The following is a 27,401-nucleotide window of genomic DNA, read 5'->3' as shown; positions in this document are numbered from 1 at the left end:
AATGAATCTAGGCAATCCATCACATGCCTCCTGATGGAAACAGATGACACCATCAATGAGGTATTCCTCCCAAAACACTGAGCCTAAATCTGCTCAAGGCCTGGGATGTAACTACAAGTATACAGGAAATACGGAGGATGGAGAGGGATGTTAAAAATACCAAGGGGACATCATCAGCAGAATACAGACTGGAGGAAATGCTACAGGAAGGACCACTCGGTTTCTTCTATACATAAACTGTAATGAGAGAGACGGAGGGAGGTTTACTGACTTTGACTGAGGCAACCTATAAATTAAGAAATATAAGATACATGTCAACCAATCACAGCAATGGGCCTTATTCTGATCTGAATTCAAACAAACAAAAAAAAACCTGTAAAAATAATAAAATAACTGGGGGAATTTGACCACTGACTGAAATGTGGTAATAGTAAGGAACCATTATTTTTAAAGTGAGGTTATGTTTTATAGTCCTCACTTTCTACAGATACACACTGAACTATTTATGAATAAAATGACATAATGTCCAGGATTTGTTTCAAATAATCCAAAACGAGTAGAGCTGAAACAAGACTGGCCTTGTGTGATAATTACTAAACCTGAGTATATGGCGGGGTGGTTATCAAACCATCCTCTCTAGTTTTGTGTATATATGAAAACTTCCTTAACAAAAAGGCATTAAGAAACACTACCAGGCATGCGAGCACCCTTTCTTTCTCGTGTTCCATTTTCCTGTGAGATAAACACTCTAAATTTAAGAATCAGGTAAGACCTCTGTGCACCTAGACGATACTACTCAGTGCTTGTATACGCTGTGTGTGTGGCCAATGTGTGTGAAAAAATGCAATGCCCTTCCTCACATCTTGATACATCAGAAACACCTTTCCATATTTCTTTTTCTCTTCACCAGCTTCCTCCTTCCAGTCCTGTTCATATTGGCACATAAACGCATTCTCCCTGCCCTATGAGTCAGTCAGCTTGGTAACGCTGTTCTGTTTGAGCACCAAGGGCGATTTCGCTGCGAACAAAAGGTACTAGGAGAGCACAGGTGTGTGGAGTCACGAGAACTGCCCTATCTTTATCTACAATATGTAATCCTCTGTTTGTTCCACAAGTTGAAATGTTAGTAAGAGAGCTAGGAGAGAGAGATCAACAACAGCAGTAACACTGAACTGAGTCCAGGACATCTTCCCAAATCCTTGTACGGACGGCTGTTCTCACCGTGGTCTCCAGCAAACCATCACGACATGCCATTTTGTGATATATATTATATTCCAATGTGTATCTCAAGTCATAAACTCTGAAACCTAGTGATAAAAGATTGTCCTCTACACTGAGTCTTATTCTTGTCTTCTAACTCCAAGGGTATGATATTGATTTAAGAGCATAGGACGTGACACAAAAGAGGAAAATAAAGAGAGCAAAGCAAGGGAATTTTCTTTGCTTTGCTTCTTCTAATCTAGCGTAAACCCCGTGTTGCGCCGTAGAATGATCAGCTATCAGCTAATCAGTGATAGAAAATACAAAGGCAAGTGGTTCTCACAAAAGCAAATGTACATTCCTTTCATAAACATAGAAGTGGCCAGTCGGTCATTCGTGAAACTTCACTTTTCATAGAATTTTATCCCAATTTATAAAGCTTTGCTTAGCCTTCTGGGTTCTTTCCATCTTCTGCATATCAACCTTTGTTTCTTGTTCCCCCCACACCTGCTTTTTGGAGGGTGGTATTCCTTTCTCAATATTTTACACAAAAAGATACAGAATAGAATAACCTATTATGTCTAGAATAGATTTCTCATTTGTTTCACATATAAAGCAACAATATTGGGTTCAATAAAGTAGAAAATACTCAGGGCATGTAGGTTCTACACTGGCTAAATTAGATAACCCAAAATATCACTTAGATGATTGACAATATGGTGAATGGTGACCTGCTCTATCCCTCTGGCCATGCTTCCAAAAAGAGAGCTCTGAGGGTTTATCCAGCGCCAGGTAATTAGGCATCCTTATTTCCTACTGAATGTTTGACCAAAAGAACTAAACTGACAGTTGGTTTGGCATTCAGTAGAGAGGACACAGGCTTAATCTTACACCTAGTCAGAGTGAGACGCTTTCTCCCCCTAGGAAGTGCTGCCATATACAACGTTCGAGGGTTTAGTCTGTCGATGTTTACTTTACAGTGCTGTCCTTTATCTTTGATAACAAAATAGAAGAAAATAGACTCACCCTCTGGCATCAGAGCTTTTGCTTTACAGTATAAACACTTTTCTTACCTGTTGGTATTTATTAGTTTCATTTTGGTTTTTAATTTGGACACAATATATTTAGGAGGTGTGCTGTGACATTTTTAACTATAAATTGGTGTTTTACAAAACACAGATAACAGATTTATTCTCTCTGTGGATTTATATCAAGTAGTAAAGATGAGTTTAAAGGGTGCTGGGAAAGCCCTGTCAGTCCTCAAATGTTCTCTCTAATAGCTAAATTAGGCCTGAATTTTCAAGGCTATAGAGATTCATTCTTTGGACTTGGTCTCCTTGGGGAAGGGGTTACTACTTGATGCCCTTTTAGCCATCTGTGCATTAAAATGAATGACTGCCACGTGAAATCCTTTCCCATGAGGAGAGATGCAGGGCAGTCAACAGAAGTGAAACAGAGAAGGAGGAAGAGGAGGCCCTAAGGATGAAAACAAAAAGGTAAACTGAAATAGGTGGAGTGTCCAAGACAAACTGTGAGTAATTCACACCGTTGAAAAAGGCTCGTTGATACACTGCCATGCCCATTTAAATAAAGTAATGTTCCGTTGAAATTCTGATTATAGGTTCCAGATTTAAAAGCAAAGTAATGAATGCAATTATTAAAATTGTTTGCGGACCAAGGCAAAAAAACTGAGGTAGAAACAAACAAACAAAGAAAAAAACTTATTAGCTGGTTAAACACTTCTCTGATCTGAAAGACCGTTTTGTAGCCTAATTATCAATACAGTTTTCAAAACACAGGTTCCAGGGTTATTGTTTTCTTTAATAAAAATAAAAATGTTCTTGAATTAAATTAAAAAGGCTATAAACAGTTAATACATCACGGAAATATGATTTTCTTTTTGTTAAAAATAAGAATTAAAGAATCATTTCATTTAGGTCATGTTTATTTTTTCCCTTTTAGAAAATTCAACATTTTCCTCACTGAGCATGCTTCTTTTATATGTGTGCAGTTTAGAGACATAGTTGAAACTAAATCCATCAATTATACGAATCTATCAGAAGACCATCTATCTTTCATTAGGACCAGAATAGTCTTTTACTATCATCTAAATGTTTCTAAATGTTTTTACTATCATCTAAATACATTTAGATGATATCTAAATGATATCATCTAAATGTATCATCTACTGTTTGGTATGTAGTTAGATTAATTAGCCTCATTGTTACTCCCAGTTAGCACTCCTAATTCTTCCTCTAAGTTATGGTTTACTATACGGTTAAACTTTCAGATGTCAATAACCCTGCTTAAATAATAGTAAACATATTTTCTATTTGGCATCAAAATAACTAATTCCAACTGTCACTGCAAGCATTTTACAGGTGAGAATTTCCAGAGGAAAATGATTTCTGAGTGTGTCACTAACACATTTTGCCCAGCTGGTTGCTGTTCCAAATTTCCCATCAGCATAGATTCTGAAAATTCAGCACAACATTTTCCTGCAGAGTAAATAAACATATTTTTTTTTTCTAACCTTTGCAAATCAGGAAAGACTTGGTCACATTCCTTACACTCCTGGATTGAGTGTATCTCTCGGAGATCATTTTCACTTTCGAGTTTTTGTTGGAAGTCCTCTTCCACCATGGAGAACGCTGAGTGAGGGGTGCTGCACGGGAACTTCTGGTGGTCCGCTAGCTCAGCCTTGGACTCAAAGAGCTGGTCACAGTCCTCACAGCGGTACTGCCGTTCTTCTGCGAAAGTAATCAGGTGTTACTAGGGCTAGACGACCAGGAAGTGCCGCCGCAAACCGCAGTTCTCACTGAATTAGGGAAGACATAATAGAGGCAATTTGGTTGTCCTTTCCACCACTTCCATTTTAACGTGGACTAGAAATAGTACGTGTAAAGAAACGAGGACAAAGCCTAGAAGGATAAATAAGTGCTTGCTTCGGCTGCCCTGCACCCTTCTTATCAGATAAAACCTCATGACTACACCCTTCCAGGGTTTAATATTCACAAGATATGAAAAGTAATAAGGACCACTCACTGAGCATCATCTATTTCCTCAATCCTGTACATGGATTATTGATATTCCTAAAAACCTGATGGTGAAGAATTATATGTTGGGTATTTATTCCAACTTTCAGATGAGTGTACTGAAGCTCAGAGAAGTTTGGTAACGAGTCGGGGCTTGTAGAGATAAGTGGTTATGTCAGAATTTGAACCCATCTCTGTTTGAATCTGTACCCCTCTCATTCGGCTACATTACCTGGAAGGTACAAGGGACAGAGCCCTGTCTGAGCCACACTTAAGCCTGGCTAACATCGGTACACTTGGAAACACTTTAACATTCATCATTACTTATAGTGGGACACAGCCTGTTTTTGGTACTCTCCTAGGCTCATTTATGTTTCCCCAGGGTCAGTGCTAATAGGCATGGCTTTGTTAAATAGCCAGCGTATCATGAATTTGCACTTTAAATCAGTAAAATAAATAAATGATAATGGTGGGGACTAGAGATAGCAAGGCGATCAGGTGTCAGGCCGTGATGGTGTGCTTTCTGTTCTCTCCACTGAAAGGGTTTGGGGTCACTCGTCAGGCCATACTGCACTCTGATCACACAGACTAATCACAGAAGTCTCAAAAGACGCTCACAAAGCAGAAAGACACCGAGGACGACAACGTGATCCACAACCCCTGCGGTACAGGCCTGCAGCCAGTGATTCACTGACTGAATGTTTTTGAGGGAATATTTCAGTCACCCATCGAATGCTAGGCATTTTGCTAAGGAATGAATACATAAGAAACTCAAGGGGATACACAAGTGAATAACAGAGTGGAACATGTTTTATGACAGATGCATGCAAGGGAGCCCAGAGGAATGTGCCAAACCTGTCTATCTTGCAGGAGAGAGGTTCCGAAAAGGCTTGGTAATGGATAAGAGTCAGCCAGGGGAAGTGGGAGGAGGGAGGCTGTTTCAAGCAGCAGGAAGAGCATGGACCAATGATGAAGGCAGGAAAGGACATGGCGGGCTCGTGAAAGGCAACGCTGTGGGGAAGTACGGTAGGTTTATAGGGTGCACGTCTGGGGGCGATGAAGTCAGAGAGGTTAGCAGGCCACTACGGGCTTTTTAGGTCCGTGCTAAGATGGGCCACTGAAAGTCGGAATGCCCCGCTGCAGCGCGAGAAGCCCAGCAGAGAGGTCGAATGGGATGTCGTGGCTATTATCCACGTATGATACTGGTTTATTTTAACTAAAACCAATAATATGGGGGCCAGAAAGGTAAAAAAGTTAGTATTCAGATTCTAGGGTTTGTCAACTTTGGACTTAGAGTGTTAAAGAAGAGGGAGGTATTCTTAAATCACCTTAGCTTTAAAGACAAGTTTCTCAACGACATAAACTGGGTAATGGAAATGTTTCCTATAGCCTGTGACACTAGTCACACGTTTAAGATCTAAATTTAGGATCTCAGCCAGCAGTCGGAACACAAACAGAACCTCCAAGCCACATAATACGTGGAGAGGCATAGCTTTTAGAGACAAGCAAGACCTTAATTTGAATGCTGACTCTACCACTTTCTGTCCATCTGATCTTGGCCAATTCACTCAGCCTGATGTAGCCTCAGTTTCCCTATCTGTAAAACGGAAATAATTCCTTTCTTACAGGTTTGATCTATGTCTAAAAGATGAAATGAGTTAATAAATGGAGAGCATTCGATATCTATCATACAGTAGGTATACAAAGCATGTTTTATTTTCTCTTTCCTAAGAAACATTAAATCCTAGAAGTATGAAATACAAATCACCATTTAAACAATATAAACATTATATGTAACATATCTGATATATGTAAGGATATGGATATGACACATTGAAAATGAAAAGCACCTGGTGGGTTCAAGAGTGTTGCAAAGGCATGTGATTTATGAATGGTAGCCCTAATACAGTAATAGTCATCTCTATTTAAGTTTTCTAGAATAGTAACCTAAGCACTTATACTTTAAAAAAAAATAATTGTTTGAAAACTTTTTACTGCTACCATTCAATGATGAAAGATGCCTTGTACCAGGGAAGGCCCAAGTTACGTTTTTTATGATCATCTAAGCACTCCCCCTTGTCAAAGAGCCCTTTCCCACTGGGTCAGACTCCCCATTCAGGCTCAGACTCCACCAGGCTTGTTGACAACTCTGGGTTTCTAAAGCCATTTACTTGTCACAGTTTCTAAGAAGAAAATAATTTCCAAAAGGCTCCCCAAAATACAACTGGTATAATTTATAAAGAGGCAGAATGCAGCTCAGCCAAAGGGAAAAACATTCAAGTAAAGAGCCAGCCAATAGTGGCAGCTTCCTTTGCAGGAGCTGCAGAAGCAGAGGCTGAGGTTCCCCTGTCCAGAATGCCAGAGAGATGGGAAGTGGAGCGATCCCCACCGCTCAGGCAGGTGGGGATGGGTGACCCTTCCCAGTGCTCTTTCCAACTATACAACGCTCAGAAGACACCACTAGATTATGCTGAATCAAACCACATTATATTAAGAGAGAGAAATAGGAAAGAAAAAGAAAAAAGTATTACATTCTCATCCCAGTGATATAATTCAAGATGAATAAAATTGCCTTTTAATCCTACCTGAATATACATCACTAGTAATTATAATTCTTTTTGATCCCACCTTCTTTGATGTAGAATAGATTCTCTGACAAATATAAATTCCTCTGGCTGTGAAATGTCTTCATCTGTACTAGACTCCCAATTCTCATCCCCCAAATTCCCTTCCATATGGTCGCACTGGCGAGGATTTTACTCAGGTAGAAATACTTTTCTCAGCAACAGAACATTAGATGGGAGGAACAGCTGTTAGATTTATAAAAGCCCCAAACCAAGCTCCCTGAAATGACTTTTGCACAGTGAAAGGATTCTCACCACAGCCTAAGGCATTGACAAAAAGTGTAACTAGGTGATGTCTCAGTCTAAATATTCAAAATTCCTTTGACCTCCATTTCAGAGAAGACCTCTGCTTACTTTACCTTCACTGTAGTATCAGCCAGATGGCAAACCAAGAACAGAGCCCCTCTATGAGAAGGGATTTGTTAGAACTGACACTGAGTAGCCGGGGAAACTAACAAACACCAAGTGTGATGGGCCCTTCTACAGGCGCCATCACCGCCTCCAAGTGAGGCTGACGGTGGCATGGGCGGTACTGACCGTGGATATCTGGCGCCATAGTTTCATGGGGATAGTCTTCACTCTTCATGAACAGCAGGAGCTCCTCTCCCGGGGCGATGTCTGCCACTACTCTATAAAATATCTTCAAAAGACAGGTGGGGTGGGAAAGAGAGAAAGAGAAGTGAGTATTTAAAAGGGCAACATATACACTAAGATAACTCTACATTTTCCCACACCTTAACAAAAATACTCCTTTTTCTTTTCATCAAAAGAACTATGACTTCCTGTTTTATACATTGAAAATGAGCCCTCTGATGGCACATGGAAAGCTGTGACTCTCATACCAATTCACAAATCTTTTTTTCCAACTCCCACTTCACAAATCAAATTTTCTTAATGCAAGACTTGCTGTGTCACACCCACCCTGTGTAATGTTTAACAAAGCACTATCCCTGCTCTGAATTCCTGACTCTGCCGAACCACACACATACTCATAGAGTTGAACGTGTCCTCTGTTTTCCAGCAGTGGCCCAGCTAAGGGGCACCATCACCCCCTGCAACATGTCCTTAAAAGGAGCACCTTCTCAGCAAGGTGCTTCTAAGGTTATAGGTTGGAGAGACACAACATAAAGGATCATGACAGCAAGAGCTGTAGAGAACCTAGTCAAAAAAGAACATTTGTTTCTTAAAAACTCAATCCCTCTCTTACCAATCAGAAGTGGTACTCACAGATCCAGGACCTGCCTTCATCACCCAGCTCCTGATCCCACTCTTCGAAAGCAGGCATTACGCCTTCAATTGACTCATTTACCAAGGTTTGGGGGTGGTGCTTATTCCTCTTACTTTCCAGCAAAATGCTGATGAGAGGAAGGATTTAATAAATCCATTAATGACTGACTAAAAAGCAGTGGGGTAAATGTGGAAAAAACCCTGACCTATAATTTCCAAGAGCTGCCTACCTCTTCCCTGACCAGCTCTGTGACCTTAAGTAAGTCATTGCCCAATTTACTTGTCCAGGCTTCAGGGTTTCTTCATTCATAAAATCATTTAATTCTAGTTTGCAACATATACAAACACTGAGTCATTATGTTGTGCACCTGAAACTAATATAATGTTATATGTCAATTATATCTCAATAAAAATAGGAATTTAACCATGAAACCATTTAAGGTGCTTATTCATTTTACCATAAAGTATTCTTGGTTTTAAATTTTATCCTAAGACTATTAAAAAAAAACAATTCTGTAACCAGATAGAGATTATGGAAGAAAAAAATAAAGTTAGTTAACTGGGGAAAATGAGATCAGTTACATTCTCACACACACACACACACAAGCAGTTACATTCTCACACACACACACACACAAGCACAAATACCACCAAAAGCAACAACGACGACAACAACAAAACTAGGGATTTAATTCTGCTCAGTCTTGATCCAACGGGAAGAAAAATCACATAACACAAACTGGTACACCCTAGTAGGTGGGAAGGATTTATTTTGAGAAGACATTCCTCTAACTGTAGCTTTTTTTCAGAACCACTTGATTTTAGAAATTGAGAAAAGCTGAATAATTTAATGTCTTTTAAGCTCAACAGAAACATGCATAACTTTAATTATATTTATCTGTTTGTTTATCTTTCGAAAAACAGAGGACATTAAGCATAAGTACGTGCCTCTTCATTCCAGTAGGTGGCTCTGAAGTCCAATTGTTTATTTTTCTTTAAAAAGCCCAGAGCATAAAATTGTGCTAAATTCAAAAAATAACTCAAGGAGAATTTTCTGATTAGTTTCTTCCCTGTCAAAATAAAATCTTTTTTTTTCAGGCAACAGTAATTTAATGACATCAAGTTGGTTTATAGAAAATAATGCCAAACATAAAATGTTACTCTGATACGTTATAATTTAATCTAAGATTCTTTATCTCTATCTATATGTAGAATCCAGACCGTCTCAGGAAAATTACACCTTGTAATGTGCTGTTTCTATGAAAACCAGCAAGTTTACAGCTTGTATCTTATTAACCCTAATCTTCACATTTTCCTTTCTTTGGAAGTATGCTGAGAGGCATAGTTCTACTCAAAAAGTTACCAGATTAAAAAAAAAAAAAAAAATGAGCGTCCGTTTGCTTTTTTCTCCTAACCCTTCCAGTTAAACGCTTATAAGTACCCCGTTTCATTCTAGAGTTCCATTTCCCCTTAGAAAACAATGGACTTCTCTCAACAGTTTGAATCACCTCTTCTCTTGGCATCTCTCAAAGGTTTAACTTATTAGCTTCCTTTCCAACAACATGTTGACATTTGAATTGTGACATATTAGAACTTTTCGGTGGCTTCTCGGAAATAGTGAGGTTAAAGAGACAACATCCCGCAAGACTGTCAAACAGTACGGTTGTCTCTGTTGGGGAATGCTGCTTAGATACACAAGCGAGATCACTGGAAGAGAGGATTATGATATCACTGTTTCTTTGGAGTTCATTATTAATCATGTCTCTTTTAATTCCATTTTAGATTTACTCAATCCAATGTGAACGGTCCAAGCAACAAAAGAAAATGATGGATATGTTGTAACTGTGTATTAGAAAGACAGTTCTCTTCGCCGGGACATAGATCACTACTGTAATTTCCCTTTAAGTGTCCAGATTGTCATGTGAAGAATATTGAGTGCATAAAAAATAAAAGACACGGAAGAGTGTTGATGTTGGCTTTATCTACTGGAGGTAAAAGGTGACATTCCAGGCCACGGAAGGCAAGGCAAAGCAGAGTGGGTTTTAACTTCAGGGTGTTCTTTTCGATTTTAAGTGAATTTTTATGGTGCTCATGAAACTGAGGTTTGAAAAGAACTGGCAAGAGCCCGACGTAATGAGGGCAGATTCTGGGCAAGGTTCCTCCTATCGGAGTAAGAATGTGCCTCGAAGTCCCATCTACCACCCTTACAAATCCAGTGGTTTTTTTCCAAGGTGTTGCTACCACTCGCCATCTTCACTATATCTCATCTCTTCGGATCTTAGAGAGACTTAAGTAAAATTATGTTTTTTCCTCCTGTAATTATGATGGCCCCAAAGTATGATCTGAAAACTTGAATTCAGCAATGTCTACATACAAAGCTGGTTTACATTCTAGCAATAAATACACCAGCAGGCGTTCGAGAAGTGAGAGGAGTAGTTTTAATGAAAACATGACAGTCTGTTGCCTCAAAGCAATTATGTGGGGGGGATGATGGAACGTAATCTTGGAGGAATCAAGCCTTTCAGAAAATAAGAGGTCACATCTATGCTTTTACGTGATAAAATAGGTCTTTTGGCAAATGAAAATATAACAGAGGAGAGAAGTAATTTATGCAGCTTCTGCAGGGTTGTCTATTAAGTATGACTGGCCACTCTTTTAGACAAATACAATCACAATGTCTTTAAAATCAGTGTATTCTCCAAATTTTGGCAACATTGCAGTCCTGTGAATTAATGGCATCTGAGTTATGTGCCAGAAGCAGAGACGCTACTAATATAACCTCTCTGGTTTTGTGCTGGAGAGAAATGGAAGGGAATCAGTTACTCTGTTAAATTCCATAAAAGAGTTAACAGGTCTCTTCCATCAGGGGGTTTTATGGAAAAAGTTATCTGGAACCAAAATAAAAATGTGTTGGATCTGGGATCTTGTGATGAATTCAACTCAAGTATATAAAGAGGGGATCAAAAGTCTCAAACACTTAGAGAAAGTTGGAATTAATACAAAAGGGTTGTTGATTTATTATTTTTATCTGTCTCTCTCAGATCACTCTATTAGAAGGGAAAAACTCAATCCCTCCCAATATAAGGTGAAAAATTAGAGGAATGGGGCCTTGTAATAAAGAAAATAGGATTATATGGGAATTCCATTTTTTAAAAAGTCAATAAATATTTTAAAACTGTGTTAACTCTGTTAGAGTTTTCTATTTGGTAACTAATACACCAAATTCCAGAAACACAACATCTTATGAACATGACCTAACTCTCCATACATTTGAAACTTTCAGAAGTTGAGGTGGTCTTTTTATTTTATCATGTAAAAAAATTATTTTTCCCAATGTCTTGCTGGACTCTTTTTAATTTTTCCAGAAAGCTGTATTTCTATCCATTTAATATGGATATTATATCTGGACCTCTGAATACTTCATTTATAAGAATAAATGTTTATAGTAAGTGTTTTAATAGATCTTTTGTATTCTTTTATCTTTAAATTTTGCTAAAATATAGCACACTAGTGAAATTTCTTAATTTTTTTTTTTAATTCTAAGTCATTCAGATCTTTGAAAATAAAACTAGAAATCCTCTGAACTGTTCACTTCTACTATTGGTGAAATTCACAATTTAAGGCGTAAATATAAAATTATACATGTATATAAGAATTGCTCTAAAGATAATTATTATATCTGATTTATTTTAATCAAACCTTGACATCAGTTCCAAATGCCAAAAGAATATCCATTCAATTAGTATTTGCAAAGCTATGCTAGGGCTAAAAGGCAGTGGTGATGTAGATTTGCTTTAGCAAATTTTTGAGTTATATTTTCATACAATGCTATATATAACTATATGTGTGCTTGGATATGTTATATATTTTATATGTGATGTATAAATGTGGCAAAGTGTATGTTTTAGGGAAATTTTAAAATCTGCATAAGATATTAGCAATCTCACATTTTATATATTAACATAAATTAATATTTAATGACATATGATTAATTCTAATTTATATCACATAAGTTATATGTATTTACAATTTTTATAAATTACATATTACAGGTAACATATGTTATATATAATTATACATTATATATAGTCAGCGCTGGAATGTATCCCATGTTATTAAATATTAATTTTCTTTTGTTATTTAAGTCCGAGAAGACAGCCACTAAAGAGAGTATGGACACATAAGCATTCTGATAGGAAAGTTAACAGGCTATAAAAGATTTTCAGATTAATTCTGTCTTATACTGTCAGAGCCTGTGTTCAACCTATTCCTCCATCAAATTGATGATGCTACCATTTGTATTTATAGATGGTAATAATGTGGGTTCTTGTTTATTATCCTATAAAATAGAAAAATCTAAAATCTGTCAGACCAAACCTGCTGTCTAGTTTGCTATGCTTGGATCGATTTAAAGTGTTAGGCTTGTACTATTGAGACAGCAGAAAAATTCAGTGCACAAGAGGGAAAACAAGAAAGAAAACAGATCATTTACTTTTAAAAAGATGAACAAGGCCTCATTGTTACGAATCCCCGTTTATTTTTCCTGGTCAAGCACTGGAAGTTTTATTTATGCTTAATAGACTGCATTTGGCATGTCTAAAAATGGCAGAAGTGTGAATTATGAGTGACCTTCACCCTCTTCAGGAAGTTGTAATAATTGAAATAATAGAGAAATGTACTCCCTGCAAAATCTGCACTGCGAGACAACTTTTTCAGACTATTGCTGTCTTTTCACTCTGAGGCTGACAGTTGATTTCTTCCCCTTCCAGCTCCTAACATTCAGCCCGAATGTTTTATTTTCTATAGCTTTATTCGGTTTGCCAGTCTCAAGACTAGAAAAAGCTGAATGGAACTTTAACATTTGGAGGGTGGGTGGGAGCAGAGGTAGGTAACAGTTTGCGTATCTGAACAAAGTCAACGTTTGATATTAACACATCGGTCAGTCTTGGTGCTGCAGCGGTAACATCAAGTCCACAGAGACAATGTGGGCACACGTGTTGGCTTTAGGAAACACCGTCTGGACCCTTGATCTATCCGTAGCAACGGGGGAAACCCCAATTCAGGAGGGCAAGAGTGATGTTCAAGTTTTGGCCTCTGGAAGAAGGACCCTATTACACATTCTGATCCTGATGAGTAAGAGATGAGGAAAAGTGTCTCCAGCAGACAGAGAGACTGATGACAGAATGTAAAGGTACGTGTCCAGCAGAATGCAAGCACTATCATGGCCGAGCTTTGCCAAAGCAAACCATCCTTAGCTTCTCCAAAGACATAGTAACCCCTATTTGTCTTTAGGGTAACATCTAAAGACTAGAAAATATTAACTGTGAAATATCAAATACTGTCTTTTTATATTCGCTTCCAAAGTGAAAACTATGTATCCACTGCCTATTTTTGGAACAAAAATATTAATGGAGGAGTTTTCTCCCACCCCACATTTTTAATCTCTTTGTTAATAACACAAAGAGAAAGCCAAGTATAATTTACTGGATGAAACAGAGAGAATTGACTGTTGGCTCCGATTTGCAAAAAATAGGGCAAGTGATAAATAAAGGTCCACTTACTATGGTACCTGGAGCCTACAGTGTAACCAGCCTAGAAACCTTGCAAGCCGCCCTGTGCAATAACCTCCAAGGATCTCTCTACAGACCCTACAAGAAATATGCATTAGCCACCTGTCCTCAAAGTGGCTGAAAATGGATCATTCTGAACAATTTCCGAATGCTTGGGAAGAGCCCCATCATTATATGATGAGAAAGCTAAAGATCATCCTTGGGGTTTTTTTAACTAGGCTAGAGGATTTTCTTGTGTTCCTGACCAACACATCTTCCTCCTTGATGGCTTGTCATGCATTCTGATGACTATTTTTTATCTTCCAGAAATAGCTAGAATCTCGTGTGGGTGTGATGCTTTGAGACCTTCCTGAATGAAAAGTGTTGCATGCATGCAAACATTAATTGCTTTAAATGTGCACAGAATACTTCAGATCATCCTCTTTTTCCAACTTCTGCGGTCTGTGCATCTTAATAAAAACTCTTAGCCTGTGTAGTATTATGGCAGTGTTGTGTTCGGGGCGTTATTATACGAGGGAAACTTTTTTTGAGGGGGATGCTATTTGTTTTATCACATAAATATCAAATGGCAAACTATGTCTGAGACAGTTTCTTCTTTGGGTGAAGGAAGTAACTTATCAGCCAGACAACATCCCCCCAAAGTCAGCTTAGGCACTGTTCACAAAGCCAGTCTCTGGGTATTGCCAGCTGGCATTCATCTTAAAACAGCAGAACATAACTTTGGTATAAAAGTGGAACTTGACTTAAAAGCAAAGCAAAGAAAATGGCCAAAGCCAATAATAATTTTAACATCAAAAGAGGTCATAGAAAATGTGGACAGAAATACTTGTAAAGGAAGAGCAAATTAACAAATGACCTGACGGTTGACGCAAACATTTTTAAAAAGTAGAAAGAGGCTGAGATCTTACATTTTGCTTTTACATCGCTGATCTTCCCTGCTTTTTTGCACAAATTGCATTAATTGAATGATGCAGGAATACAGTTTTTTTTCCCAGTAAAAAGCCAAAGAAAATAACTTGATAATTGAGCCCATAATAAGCCTGCAATAATAATACTGTTCTAGTGTCATAGCAGCCTGATAGAACCACGGACGTGGAGCTGAGGAGAGGGACGCGGGTGTGCCAATTCAGCCATGATGGTCCTGGAAGCAGTTAAAAGTTTATAAGGTAAAGCACAAACGAGAACAATGCCTGTTCCAACTGCAAACACTGTAGAATCTTGCTGCTGTTCCTCAACCACAAGAGAGCTGGCAGAAGCCCTGAAGTCAATTCTGGCCTTGTATTCTCTGAGGGGCACTCGCTCTTCTATATTCCTATTTCTTCAAAATATACATCAGGAATTAGATAATCTCTTATCGACACATTTCTTTCTCTTAGTGCGAACAGCAGCCTTCTCTTATTCTACTTACTAAATACCAGCTGTCAAGGGCCTGTTTAAAAATGAAAGGACTTATCACCTTGTGTAAATGACAAGATTAATAATGTCTTGGGTTTCTGAGAACTTTATTCCACTTGTAGACCATGTTAGGGCAGGCCAGCAGTTGGAATGAAAAGGTGTTCCTTCCTACGATGCAGAACACACACATATACCTATAAAATGTTACCCCAGAGTACACGCCCAGGTCATTCTAATTCTCAGGAGTGGAAGGACAGGTCCTGGTAGGTCTAAGTAGTCCCCTTACATGAATTGGGCCTTACTGGCCTGTCCGATGACAGCCAACATGGTTTCACCATGAAGAAGTATTAGAGGAAGACTTGTGTCCAGAGAGCTATTTTGCACACACACAACTTGTGAACATATCATAGATAAAAACTGGCCCGATTTGAGGTACCTAGGGGGTCTGTGGGTCCTCCTGCCTTTGACCTAGATGGAGTGTACAGCAATGTGACAGTATGAGGAAACTTATCAAAGGATGGAGGGAACGGTAGGAGCAGGGTGAGACCAAACCTAAAGCAACTGCTCCATCCATTCACTCATTGAAATGGTTTGTAAAAGTAAGATATCTACAAGACGTCAAAGGAAAGGACATCAAAATATCCAAATTAAAAAAAAAAAAAAAAAACAAGTCAGTAAATCATCTAGATGTTTGGCCTCCTTGACATTAAACACATGGGTGCTTCCAGAGGTAACTGCAACCTCTGAAGAGTTAATAAACCGTTTTCACGCTTCCTCTGCATATCTGGTCCTCTTGAGGACCTATTCTGGAAAGAAGTTTCATCATCCAACTCTCTGCTTTTGCTCCTGCCCTGATCTACCTCTCAGCACCAGTTCTTGATCCTCAAGTGGGACAACTTTAGGCTGTTAAAATGTACAAATACTGAAGCATTGTCTGTCTCCATAAAAATTTCCAGCTAAAAACTGTGTCATGTAACACTGTACAGAAAGTTCAAGGAGGAAGGGGAAAAAATAATTAGGACGTCAAGGGTAAAGAGCCTTGGGTGTTTTTAATGGATCCACTATTTTAGGACTTGAGTGTGACTGTGGTCTTAATTTACTAGTGTCTTTGGTGCGGCCTTCTTTTACAAAGATAAATTACTATGGTTAATACAATACTTTCAGGAGGGAACAAGGATATCAGTCAGAAGCTGCAGCTACTTAGAAATTATGGTTTAGCAGGGATGCCAGTCTTTTAAGTATTTCTATCTCCAGAAAAATCACTGTAATAATTTTGAAAACATGAAATGGAAAAGACATCTAAAAACAATAAACCCGAGTCTTCCAGGCAATATTGTCAAGAAAGAAAGCTGCCACAAAGCTCACTCTGGCCAGGAAAAAAAAAAAAAAATCTGCAATAAAATAGCTCAGAGAAATCTACTGGAAGATTTAAGCTCAGGAAAATCCCCTCAAATAAAATGCTTATAGAGAGGCATTAGGAAAATGTTAATTGATTAGCCTTTGTTTTTATGATACAAAATAGATTACATCCTTTATCCACTTTAACTGAAAATCAAAACCCTTGCTGTTTCTAAGTAGTCATTCACCTCCCAACAAATCAGATGAGTTTTATCCTGTATACGTGTTTTGACTGTCTCACTGTTACCAAACTGTATTATCATCTTTAGCAGACACATTTATTCTCTTTTATAGAACTCCTTCACATCATTAGAATACTGATCCAAATTGACTAAACTTGATCTTTAATATTTGAATTTTGAAAAATATGTATCTTTGCAAAACTAAAACTATAATTTAGACCCTCTTTTTTGTTTTTGGTCATCTTTTTCCTTCTTTGTGAGATGTCCTAATTATTATAACGACTAGTTTGCAATTGAAAGATTCCTCTAAAATTCTTCCCTTTCATAGTCCAGGACTGATTTAGAATTCATTTTATAAACTTGAGCTCTATCTAAGAATCAGAGCAAAAAGAAACACTTTTTACAGTTCCTTGTAAAGTGCTTCGTTTGCTTTTGTGTTGTGCAGGTGAGTGGACGCTGTTAATGTTTAAGAATTACTCCTGATCCAGGGTCTCTCCCTGTATCTGGATATTAAATAATATCTCACACAGTGGGAGCCTTCATCAGGTGATGAGCTATGCTCATTCACCATTTGGCAACTCCTATTCCTCATGGAAAAGAGGGTGGAAAAATAGACCTAGAGAAGCTCTTTAGTCAGCTCTTTTATCACTGTACCTAGTCCAACATTCACCTTTCAAAGCTGCCTGGAATTGCTAGTCTTAACTGGTTTTTAGAAATGTACAAACCTGCTTATAGATGAATATGTTTATAATATATGCATACACCGTTTGGGTGTCTGTTCTCTTTTGTCATGTCAGCTGGGTTAAGTGTGACTGTATGCATACATGCCTATCACACAAATCTGACTTTTGCCTCTGACTTTCCTCTCTCGTTGTTTATGCGTGAACTTACTTAACCATGTAATGTCAATTTCACAATTACGTTATTTGATATGAACTCTGTTACAATTTTAGATTTCTGCCAACATAATGCATAAATTTAAAGTGAGAAGTTACAGAAATAATAGTTTATGTCTAATATTGGCCTTTTATGTTTTTCTTGATTAACTATTTTCCCTGATTCTTCAGTTGACATAGGTAAACATGCTATTCATTGAGATGTGAGGCTAGCATTCTTTCAAAAGCAACGCTTTTCACAACGTGTGCCTCAAAAATAACTATGTGAAAATTATAGATGCCTACTGTAATAAGCAATTGATTCATACTTAGAAGCAGCAAAATAGTTTCCCTTTTTAATGCAATCATGATTCCCAAGGACAAAAGTATATTTATTATAAAGTATCAGATGCATAAATATTAAATGAAAAAAGGATTGGCCACAAGTCCTATTCTTAAACCATCTTTTCACTGATCCTACAACAGTTTTATCTGTCTGAGGAAACAGCTCCTATTGTCAGTAAATATGGATAGCAAATAATTATTATGACATAATTACATTATTTCATCTTACGGCTGCCTTTTGAAGTCCACCAGTTCCTTTTTTAGGAAACATCACACATACAATTCACTCATTTACAACACCTACGTATTTCCCACATCTACAAATAGTCAGTGCTCAAAAAATGTGCATTGTTGATGGTGACAGAAACTCATATGACAGACCTGGGATATTTTCTGCACACAATCAATAGCTAATTTAATAATGTTTTCCTTTGTCAATAACGCCTCTTGTTTTCTTCCAGCAAAGAGAAAAAACAATTGATTGGTTTATTATTTTTGATATATGTTGAAGATTTTTAAATGATTCTCATTTAAACCTAATTGTATAATGTACTACCTCATGCAGTTTAGTCAGTAAAAATTGTCTGGTAGCTGGTAAAATGCCAAAGAATAATCTCATAGCAACGACTGAAATAGTCTTGGACCATATGACGCTAGTACTACTTACTAGCTTTCAATTGGAAACATCTTAATTTAAACTTTTCTTTTTCTTGGTGGTGATTTTCCTAGTAGATTTGCCAAGCCACCATTTTAATACAGTCTTTGAAACGTATTTGATTTAGGTCACCATTGGGTTAAAAGAAATAAATTATGATAACATAATTAAATTCTAACCCAGTGATGTTTATAAAACAAAAATTAACAGGTTGACCTTCTCTTCGTTTTAGGTACTGTCATCCAAAGTTACAAGATTCATAACCTCCCTTTACTGAGTGCAAAATATGTTTCATGATATTTTCATGATCTTGTTTCATGGTTATTGTTATTAAAGTTAACCTCACTGCATGGGCCTCCATAAGGCAATTTCAAGCAGTGATATTTTTGAACTTTTCACATAAACAACAAAAAATGCATTTGATCCAAAAGTGTTTCTCATTATAATTAGGCAAATCAGATGCAAAATCAGATAAGTTCGCACACAGATCCTACATATATATCTACCTACTATTTAAAATAAAATCTATATGATCTTCCAAGTGTATCACTTCCCATTTCTGCATAAATTTAAATTCACAAAGTGTTCTTCACTAGCTCAATACTTTCTATGAATATCTTTCTGTTATGATGGCAAAGAAAAAAGGCAAAAACCAGCTAACAATAAGTAGTATTCAGCTTTTAACTAATTCAATCACACTCAGAAAACTAAAGCATTTATGAAGTCTACTAGCACAAACTGAATAAACTCCCCAAAATAGAAGTACTGAAAGAAAGTAGTACTGAAAATGACTTTATTCTGCATCTTATATTTGGGCATTACCTTTTCCCATATCAACAAACAGGCCACAAGGGTCTATTGCAGCTCACTGTTATTTTTATTCTTCAGGCTTCACTGATACTTTAGTGCTCTCAAAGAAAGACAAGAAAATCTTTACAACATACCTGATCATTTATCTGGCATGCAACGAGGTTGTGCTGATCATAACAGCCAGCGAACCTGATGTACTTGAGCCAGCTTCCTACATCTGGTTGACTAGCATCTATGCAGAACTTCACATTGCAAAACTCATCTAAGATCTAGAAGGAAGAAGATGAGAACAATCAATTTCCATATCAGTTCATTCATTTAGAATGGTTAATTACTTGAAAATATTTCATTCAAATGTATAGTTCCTCCTTTGAATCCTTAGAAGAAAAAAAGTCCAGACAGCATACATATGAATAAAGAAGGAATAGTAGTAAGTTATCTTGGAAGTGGCAATGTACTGCTTTTTCAAAGGAACAAAGCAATTGTAAATTATTACAAAAACTGATTAATTGGTTTCAAAAAATGCTCATTTCCTTGTTATGCATGAATGAGTGTTACTGCCTTAATTTTATCCAATGTGATTTTTACAAAAATAATATTGAATGGCATATATTAATATAATATTTCTAAACTAAATAAGTCAATATTTTAGGCTCAGATAGTCTTCCCTTTTAAGTGTGTATGTTCACATTTTTTGCACTTTAAATTAATGCAATTAAAAACTTTAAATATTGTTTTTCCTTTTCAGTTTGCATTGCACTACCATGAAACAATTAAATCACACCCTTAATTGAAGAAGATAATGAGATTTGTCCCATTGATGTTTCTGATGAAACTAAGGAAAAACAAGTGAAAATAAATCATCGGTAAACACTCATGCAAAATATGTCAACCTAATGTTTTGGTTAACACATGCCAATGCATATTTCAGTTTTACGTATCATAAGCAAAATACCAAAACTGGCTTGTGAACAAGTGAAAAATACATAAAGATGTTGCAATAAACTGCCATCATTATATATGTTTGGATATTGTTATTTTTCATGAGATTTTACATTTGGCCTACACTAAATAGCAATCACTACTTAGGATGCCTATTAAACAGAGATTGAAATGGGAAATATCCATTTTTAAGGTTTTGTGTACTTTGAAGCTATTCTGACTCACTAGCAGCAGTAATGTTTTAAACATCAGTACTAAAAGCTGCAGAGTTTTTGATCTGATGGTGAACAACTAGAAAGGCTGGTAATGTTAATGTCAATCAGTTAACGCAAACTTGAGGAAGTTTCCTACCAAAGACTAAACAATATAGTCTAGAACAGAAGGTAATGAATTAAATAATCCCCACAGAACCCTGCTGTATCTATACCTATAAAAGTTAAAACTAAACTCGTGGGTAGATAGACTGAAAGCAATTTTGCACAGAATTCAGGTAACTCAGTTGCAGATTCAAGTCATTAACTCACCACAAACTTCAAGAAGCAGCCCAGTGCTCTGAGGTCTCTAGTCAAGAGGCATTATGAATAAGCCTTTGGCCATGAGACAATTAAAGGGCAATAAGTTGTCCCACAATTTTAAAAAGAAAAACTGAAACAGAAGATAAGGATAATAATTGCTTCACACACACACACACACACACACACACACACAAACACACACACACACACACAAAGCAAGTCTTTTTCCAGGACACCTCTTCACAGTAACAACAACAAAATGTCTACATTAAATACCCTCTCTAGTGAGAAGAACAGATTTTAACAATTTCTTATTTATAAAATTACAAACTTTAAGTTGTTTTCTTCAACTCTCAATGCTGATCAACTCAAATGGCAACTGGAGATTCCCCCCTCCTCGGATGTCTAGAAGGAACATAAATAACAACAGCAGTGCACACTTCAAACTAGCAAAAGGTTGGGATTATTGTTTTGTTTTTTGGCTTGTTTGGTTTCTGGTTGATCTGTGTTGTTTGTTTTCTTGACTACCCAAAAAAAAAAAAAAAAAGAAGAAGAAGAAGAAGAAGAAGAAAGAAAAAGAAAGGCAGTTCTACTGACACACTAGAGAAATATTTAATGAAGGAAATAGGGTGAAGTCAGTGAAATGCAACACCAGTTCCATTTCATATTTGCAGAAAGACGTGGAAAACTTGTTAATTTCAAAGTCAAAAATCATCTATCCCCTTAGCTTTCTAGCATTCCTTTTTGCAGGGGCAGGGAGTTAATTATTGCATATACTGCACATAAAAATTCTAGGTGTAATTTTATTCCGTGTTAACATTATTGCCATTGCCACTGTCAACAGTGAAATTAATTTAAAAACAGGTTCATTTCCAAAGAATATCTTTTTACATATATGTTACATGATTATTCAAATATTTCACCAACATATTAACTTTCTTACTCTGCATATTCTTGCCCCAAGACAAAAGCTTAAGTTTCTTCAGAAACGTTTTCCCCCCTGGGTGAATTATTCGCTTTTGATTTGCTAACAGAACTGCATTTGTCTCCCAAATGTCTTAATCGTCTCGGAAATCTCGAATAAAATAAAGTAACAACACATCTTCCGTCATTTCATCTAACACACTCCTGTGTTTTTAAAAGCTGTCAAGTTCCAAAGATAGCTTAAAAAAAAAAAAAAGAATTCCCTTTAGGTGGACTTTAGAGAAAGGCCCTTTCAAAAAACCAACAGCAAAAAGAAAAAAAAAAAAATCCCCACAATCTCGCCAAAGGGTCCGAATGTGACTTTCTCGCGAAGCAGCACACGATGTTGGACAGCAAAGCTATTACTTGGCAAGGTGGAACTCGGCCGAAAGCGGCTCCAAAGTCGCGTGGCCGGTGCCAGGAATTCAGATTTTGGCAACCCCACCTTCTGCGTCCCTGATACCGACGGACAGACACACGGAGGGAGGGGAAGCAGGAGAAGAGCGCGAGGAAAGGAGGCCGACAGCCGGCAGAGAGACCCACCGAAGGCCGGACGACCCACCCCGGAGACGCGTCCAGACCGCACCGTTGCACAGGAGGAACAAGGAAATCGCCAGTCCCAGCGACGTAGATAAGCACAGGGCTCCGCGAGACTGCGGGCAAGTAGGAAAAGAAGGCTGGGGGGCGGGGGGCGCCCCGGAGAAGGGGTGCCAAGGCAGGAAACTGTCCGAAGTTACAAACTATGCGCATCGCCAAGACTTTTTTTTTTTTTAAAGTGAGTTCTCTTACCTTCAGATTTCTATGGCCTCAACTCAGCAATAAAAGGCAATCACAGAAGAATTAAACAAAATATAAGGATCAGCAGCCCCCAGCTTTCCTGCACGAAAGTCCTTTCATACGATCCCGAGCCACATTTCGAAATATTACGGAAAAAAAAAAAAAAAAGCCTCGCGTCTCGATTTCCGAATGGTCTCTGATAACTTTGTCCGTCTCTGGGATCTGCTTGCCAGGACCACGCGTTTCAGATTTATTGTCCGCCAACAGTGTATTTTTAAGACCAGAAATGAAGTCTCCTCTCGTCTGAAGTGACCCGGGTTTGGTGTGTTTTGGCTTTTTTCCCCCTTCCTAAATGAGCTCCGAGCTATTCCTTCTGGTTCACATCACCTCCCTCTTTTCTCACTTTCTCTTGCTCTTATCAGCCCGATGTGTAATGAAAGTTATCTGAAACCCACTAAAACTTCTTCCACTTCTCTCTCCCAGTTCCACGGGGGGGTTGGGGGGGTGGGGGAAAATACAGGCAGGAGGAGGGAGTTTGAAAAGGTGGGGGGCCTGGGGAGGCGAGGGGAGCTCTAGCCCCCTTTCTGATCCTCAGCAGCTCCTTCCCCGGTCCTAGACCCTCACGGGATCGTCCCCTTTCGCAACTCCTAGCTCAGCCGCCGGGTTTCTATTTCATGGACTGTCTCTTTAAAGAGGATCTGCTCGGCCATCCAGAAAGAACCCGGGGCGAGGGAGAAAGGGAGCTATCTCCCGCCGCCCAGAGTGATCGGAAGCCAGACGGGCTCCTCTTTCAGTAAATTTTTAAAGTGACAGCAGCCTCCTCTGGAGGGAGAGGTCACAAAAAGGTCGCCAAGACCCAGTCCTATAGGGACAGACTGATTATGGATGCGCCATCCCCCTTAAACATGTAGATTTCTCTGGGTAAACAACCAATGGGGAGATCTCGCCAGGCAGGATTTCTTTCCCCAGGGAAATATCCTGTGTTTCGGTGTCCTGAAAGCACAAGAGTAAGTGTGCCTCTGTGTGTGTGTGTGTGTGTGTGTGTGTGTGTGTGTGTGTGTGTGTGTGTGTGTTGGGGGATGGGAGTGATGGGGTGGAGAAGTGCTTTCGGGGTGTGAGGGTGTGTGCACCAAGGCTGGGGGTGGGGCGCTGCAGGGGGCGAGGATGAGGTTAGGGTACAGAGACGCTGGCTCACGCTAAACAGAATTAGTTCAGAAATTCTCAGAAAACAGTAGCCTAAAAAGTTGAAATGGACATTTCTAGTTTTCTGCTAAATATTTATTATTATCACTGAAATTCGTACTCTAATGTACTCCCTCCATTATTATAGTTAGGTGAGCAGAAGAGTATGGTACTTTTTAAAACGGATTTTTCTTAGAAGAAGGAATTGAAAAACCTGAAACATTATTTACATACAACTTGCCCAAGTAGTGTATTATGGGCTAAAAGAGGTTGACGATTGTCTGGTGAGTTTTTGCCATATTCTCTGATACATTAACTAAAATATCGTGAACGCCCCAAAGTGTAATTAAGCAATTTGATAACTCAGATTATTTTTTTAAACTTTTAACATCATGAATGTTGTCTGGAAGGATCAGCACCATACGGTGATTCCTAACTTTCTAATATATGGTCAGTTTTTATCAACACATTTCAGAAACAACATGGGAAGGAAGAATATAGGGAATGTGTGACAGAATAAAAGGGTCTAAAGATTTCCTTTAGCCAACCTTGGAAATTTTAGCAAAATCCTTTGGTTAAATGGAAATAAACGCTTTTTATCACAAAACTTCATTCATAAAAACAAATGAACAAAACCCAATTTCTCAGCTCAACAATGGAAAGTTAAGCAAAGTAAGCGAGTCAAGGGACACTTGAGGGGAGGTGGAGAAGGAGGGGATGGAAAGCCCGTTTATGTTAAACTTCATCTGCAAACGGGGACAGTACAAGTCCCTTTTTGTTTTTTCCAAGAACAAATAGACGTGTAAATCTAGTAGGTCTATATTTCCCCAAAATGCTGATTTAAAAACAAAAATAGTAACAAAAAGGAGGGATGTCGGGGGGGGGGAGAAAATGACAAGAGGTGGTGACTAATTCGTTTCGGGGGCCTGTTATCTGTGACATTGAACTGTTATTTCAGATAATGGCCATTGTTTGAGGGAAAATCGCACAGCAGTGGTAGGTAGGACAGGAAAAATCCTTTGTAAATAACCTAAAACCCGGTCAGATATTCCCATAGAGTTCGGCGCTTGAGAACCTTTAAGAGCTCCCGGTTTGCTGCCATTGATTTCCTGCCCTTCCTCAACTTGCCCATTGTAGGAGCCTTTTTTTTTTTTTTTTAATTTAGCCATAAATTGGACCGGCTCAAGCTATGAGCTGTTCTATTTTCTTCCTGTCAGGATGAGGGATTTGTTTTATGATGCATTGTGTATTAAATACAAGTAATCTGGGGAACCGATTGCTTCAGACAGTGCGGCCTGATCAGGGGGTCTGAGAGCTCAGCGCCCCAATCCCCAGCCCTAGCCCCTGGCCCCCACCTCCTTGCCCTTTACAAAGCTGTTCTGAAAAGGAGGAAACGTCGGTGGATAAACAAAAGGTCGCATGGAATCAGTGGCAGGTCCTGGCTAAATTAAGATTTCGTGGAAAGGGCCTCCAAGTTTTTTTCCCTTATATTGGGTTCGGGTGGGGGAGGCGGGGCGACTTTCAAGGTCTGGGTATTTGCAGGTGCGTCATGACGCCGGTAGATGGCGTTGCGCCCCGAATTAAGTGGCGGCGCCCGCGGCTCCAGCCACCCAGGTGAACCCTCTGCCGCCCGCCGGGCGCGAGCAGCCAGGCTCTGCCCTCCGCCTGGCGCGGGATCCCGCGTCTTCCCGCGCCTTCCCGAGCCTCAGGTCCGGACGAGTGCACCCCGCAGTCCAGAACCGCAGACACCGGCCTGAGCTAAGGCTATTTCTACGTATGAATTTCTCTTCCCCAAATAGAGCCAAAAGAGTTAACACTTTCTCCCTAGTCCTTGGAAGATTGATCTAGAGAGATAGGGGGTTATTTGGCCTCATCATTATTATTTATTAATATTATCATCATCAGTCTTATTCTCTACTGAATAACTTGTGAGAAAGACTAAAGGACTTGGGCAAACATCAAATCTCAATGTTTCTTTCTCTCCGCTCCCTCTCCCTCTCCTTCCCCACCACGCCCCCTCTACTCTTTGATTATATAATAACTTCATGTAAAAGCAATCACCTCGCTTTTTCCTGACACAACTTGAAGTTTAAAAATAGGGTCCTGATATCCCAGAGTAGCTAGAAGGGCCTTATTTCTCATGAAAGGAGCCTCTGGCTATTCAAATAATAAGCTTTTAGGAGAAGACCCTGACCTGCCTCCCCTGATCAAAACTGACGTGGAAGAGGAGATGGAGGGCTGGAGGAAAAGGTTTTTGCAGCAGGGCGGTTTTCTCCCCGGTTAGCTCGCTTTCCATCAGGAGGTTTCTAAAACAATAAATAAATACAAGGAGACAAATACCACCACCAATTCCCTTTATTCCCCGGGATTTCTGGTGAAATCTGTTTACAGTAGTTCCCAGTTACAAATTAATCTGCAAAAGCCGCTGTCTGCTCAGCAGTAATCAGTAACATGCGTGTTCTGCAGTGTTTAGCGCTGCCCTTGAAATGGGCTATTAAAAATAATGGTTTTGCTATAATCTCAAACCAGCTTTAATTTGCAAACATGTATCAGGACAGATGATCTAAATATTAAGGGGACCAACTAGGAGAACATACAGCAACAAATGTAAAGCTTAAAAGCAGAACATCGAGTGATTTGTCAGCAATGTCTTTTTTTTTTAAATCATATTTTAAAAACATTTTCCAGAAGGAATGATTGTTTTTTCTGTCCTGTTCTGTTAATTGTTGTTTACCAGGAAAAAGGCATTGGAAAATATGAGGTTTGAGTGTGAGTTGATAGATTTTCTGGGAGCTGTAAAGATCCCCCTTTGGCTGATGGCAGGGCTGGGGTGGGAGAGGTTAATGTGTTTTCTTCCTGGTCTGAAAAGGGCATAAACCCTCCTCAGGCCCCTTCCTTCCTCCCCCCATCTGCACAAATTGCAGAATCTTTAACAGGCTCAAAGATTTCCAATAAGGCCACTGGCTCTGTCTTCATTGTGTAACTGTTTATTTAAAATAAGTCAATATATTAGTTAGAGCAGTAAGAAGTTAGTGCTCCAGTATTCAAGTGATTCCCACAAGACTGTAAGCTGATGCCTCTTTTAAGCCTTAAACTTCATGGTTGTCCCAGAAGTAAAAGTTCTGCTAATGGAGACCCTATGGGCATGGTACATTCCAGCACATCATTAAAGGAAAGAAAAGCAGTCCAGCCAAAGCCAGATGAAATGACTGCACTGTCCACTTTTAATAGGCTTCCTGTGGACAAACAGCCCTGTAACACTCTGCAGAGGACAATATTTAAAAACAAGACAACTTGCTGGCAGTTTTCAATACCATAAAGTTAATAAAGTATGTTCCCATTCACCCTGACATTATGTTTTTAGTTTATAGAGGAAGGCACTTTATAACCTCAGCCTAAGTAGAGTTCCCTTAATTCTGCAGCTTTGGGTTTCTTGAGGAGGCTAAATATACACTGAACGGCAAGCCTGACATTTTTGTCTTAACACCGTTTTTGGTTTTTTGGGGTTTTTTTTTTTTTGTAGCTTTTCAAGAACATACAAGTGCATTTTTACATTTCTCAAGCGCAGTTTCATTCATGGAGATCCTGTGAAATCCTGTTGCATACAGTGCATGTCAAGAAGCATGAAATAATCTGAGAAATTGACATTTGGCTGAACAATAACTGCTTGCTAATTAAATTAGCTTCCTGTATGGATATTGATGAG

At 38.6% G+C, this 27,401-nt stretch overlaps 1 protein-coding gene and 1 long non-coding RNA gene across 12 annotated transcripts in view; one reads left to right on the top strand and one right to left on the bottom strand.

The window, feature by feature from the left end:
• The window catches only part of MECOM (MDS1 and EVI1 complex locus), a 528,305-nt gene that overhangs the window by 38,930 nt on the left and 461,974 nt on the right, over positions 1–27,401 (bottom strand). For 7 of the 11 annotated variants that reach the window (XM_032484636.1, XM_032484613.1, XM_032484621.1 and 4 more), the window contains exons 3-5: positions 19,451–19,585; positions 7,397–7,499; positions 3,734–3,950 (exon numbers count right to left, since the gene is read on the bottom strand). In XM_032484636.1, coding sequence (XP_032340527.1) covers positions 3,734–3,950; positions 7,397–7,499; positions 19,451–19,585 — 455 coding nt within the window. Of the gene's footprint in view, positions 1–3,733; positions 3,951–7,396; positions 7,500–19,450; positions 19,586–20,782; positions 20,955–22,279; positions 22,496–22,525; positions 23,299–27,401 lie in introns of those variants that run through there. The other 4 variants (XM_032484643.1, XM_032484630.1, XM_032484653.1 and 1 more) reach the window with 4 other exon arrangements.
• Positions 23,362–27,401, top strand: part of LOC116665321 — a 29,866-nt gene continuing 25,826 nt past the window's right edge. Inside the window, exon 1 of the long non-coding RNA XR_004321894.1 lies at positions 23,362–23,520. This is a non-coding gene — a long non-coding RNA (uncharacterized LOC116665321). The remainder of the gene's footprint in view (positions 23,521–27,401) is intronic.

Source organism: Camelus ferus, chromosome 1, assembly GCF_009834535.1.
Source record: "Camelus ferus isolate YT-003-E chromosome 1, BCGSAC_Cfer_1.0, whole genome shotgun sequence".
In the NCBI taxonomy this organism is placed as follows: Eukaryota; Metazoa; Chordata; class Mammalia; order Artiodactyla; family Camelidae; genus Camelus; species Camelus ferus.
This window is presented reverse-complemented; position numbering and strand designations above follow the sequence as displayed.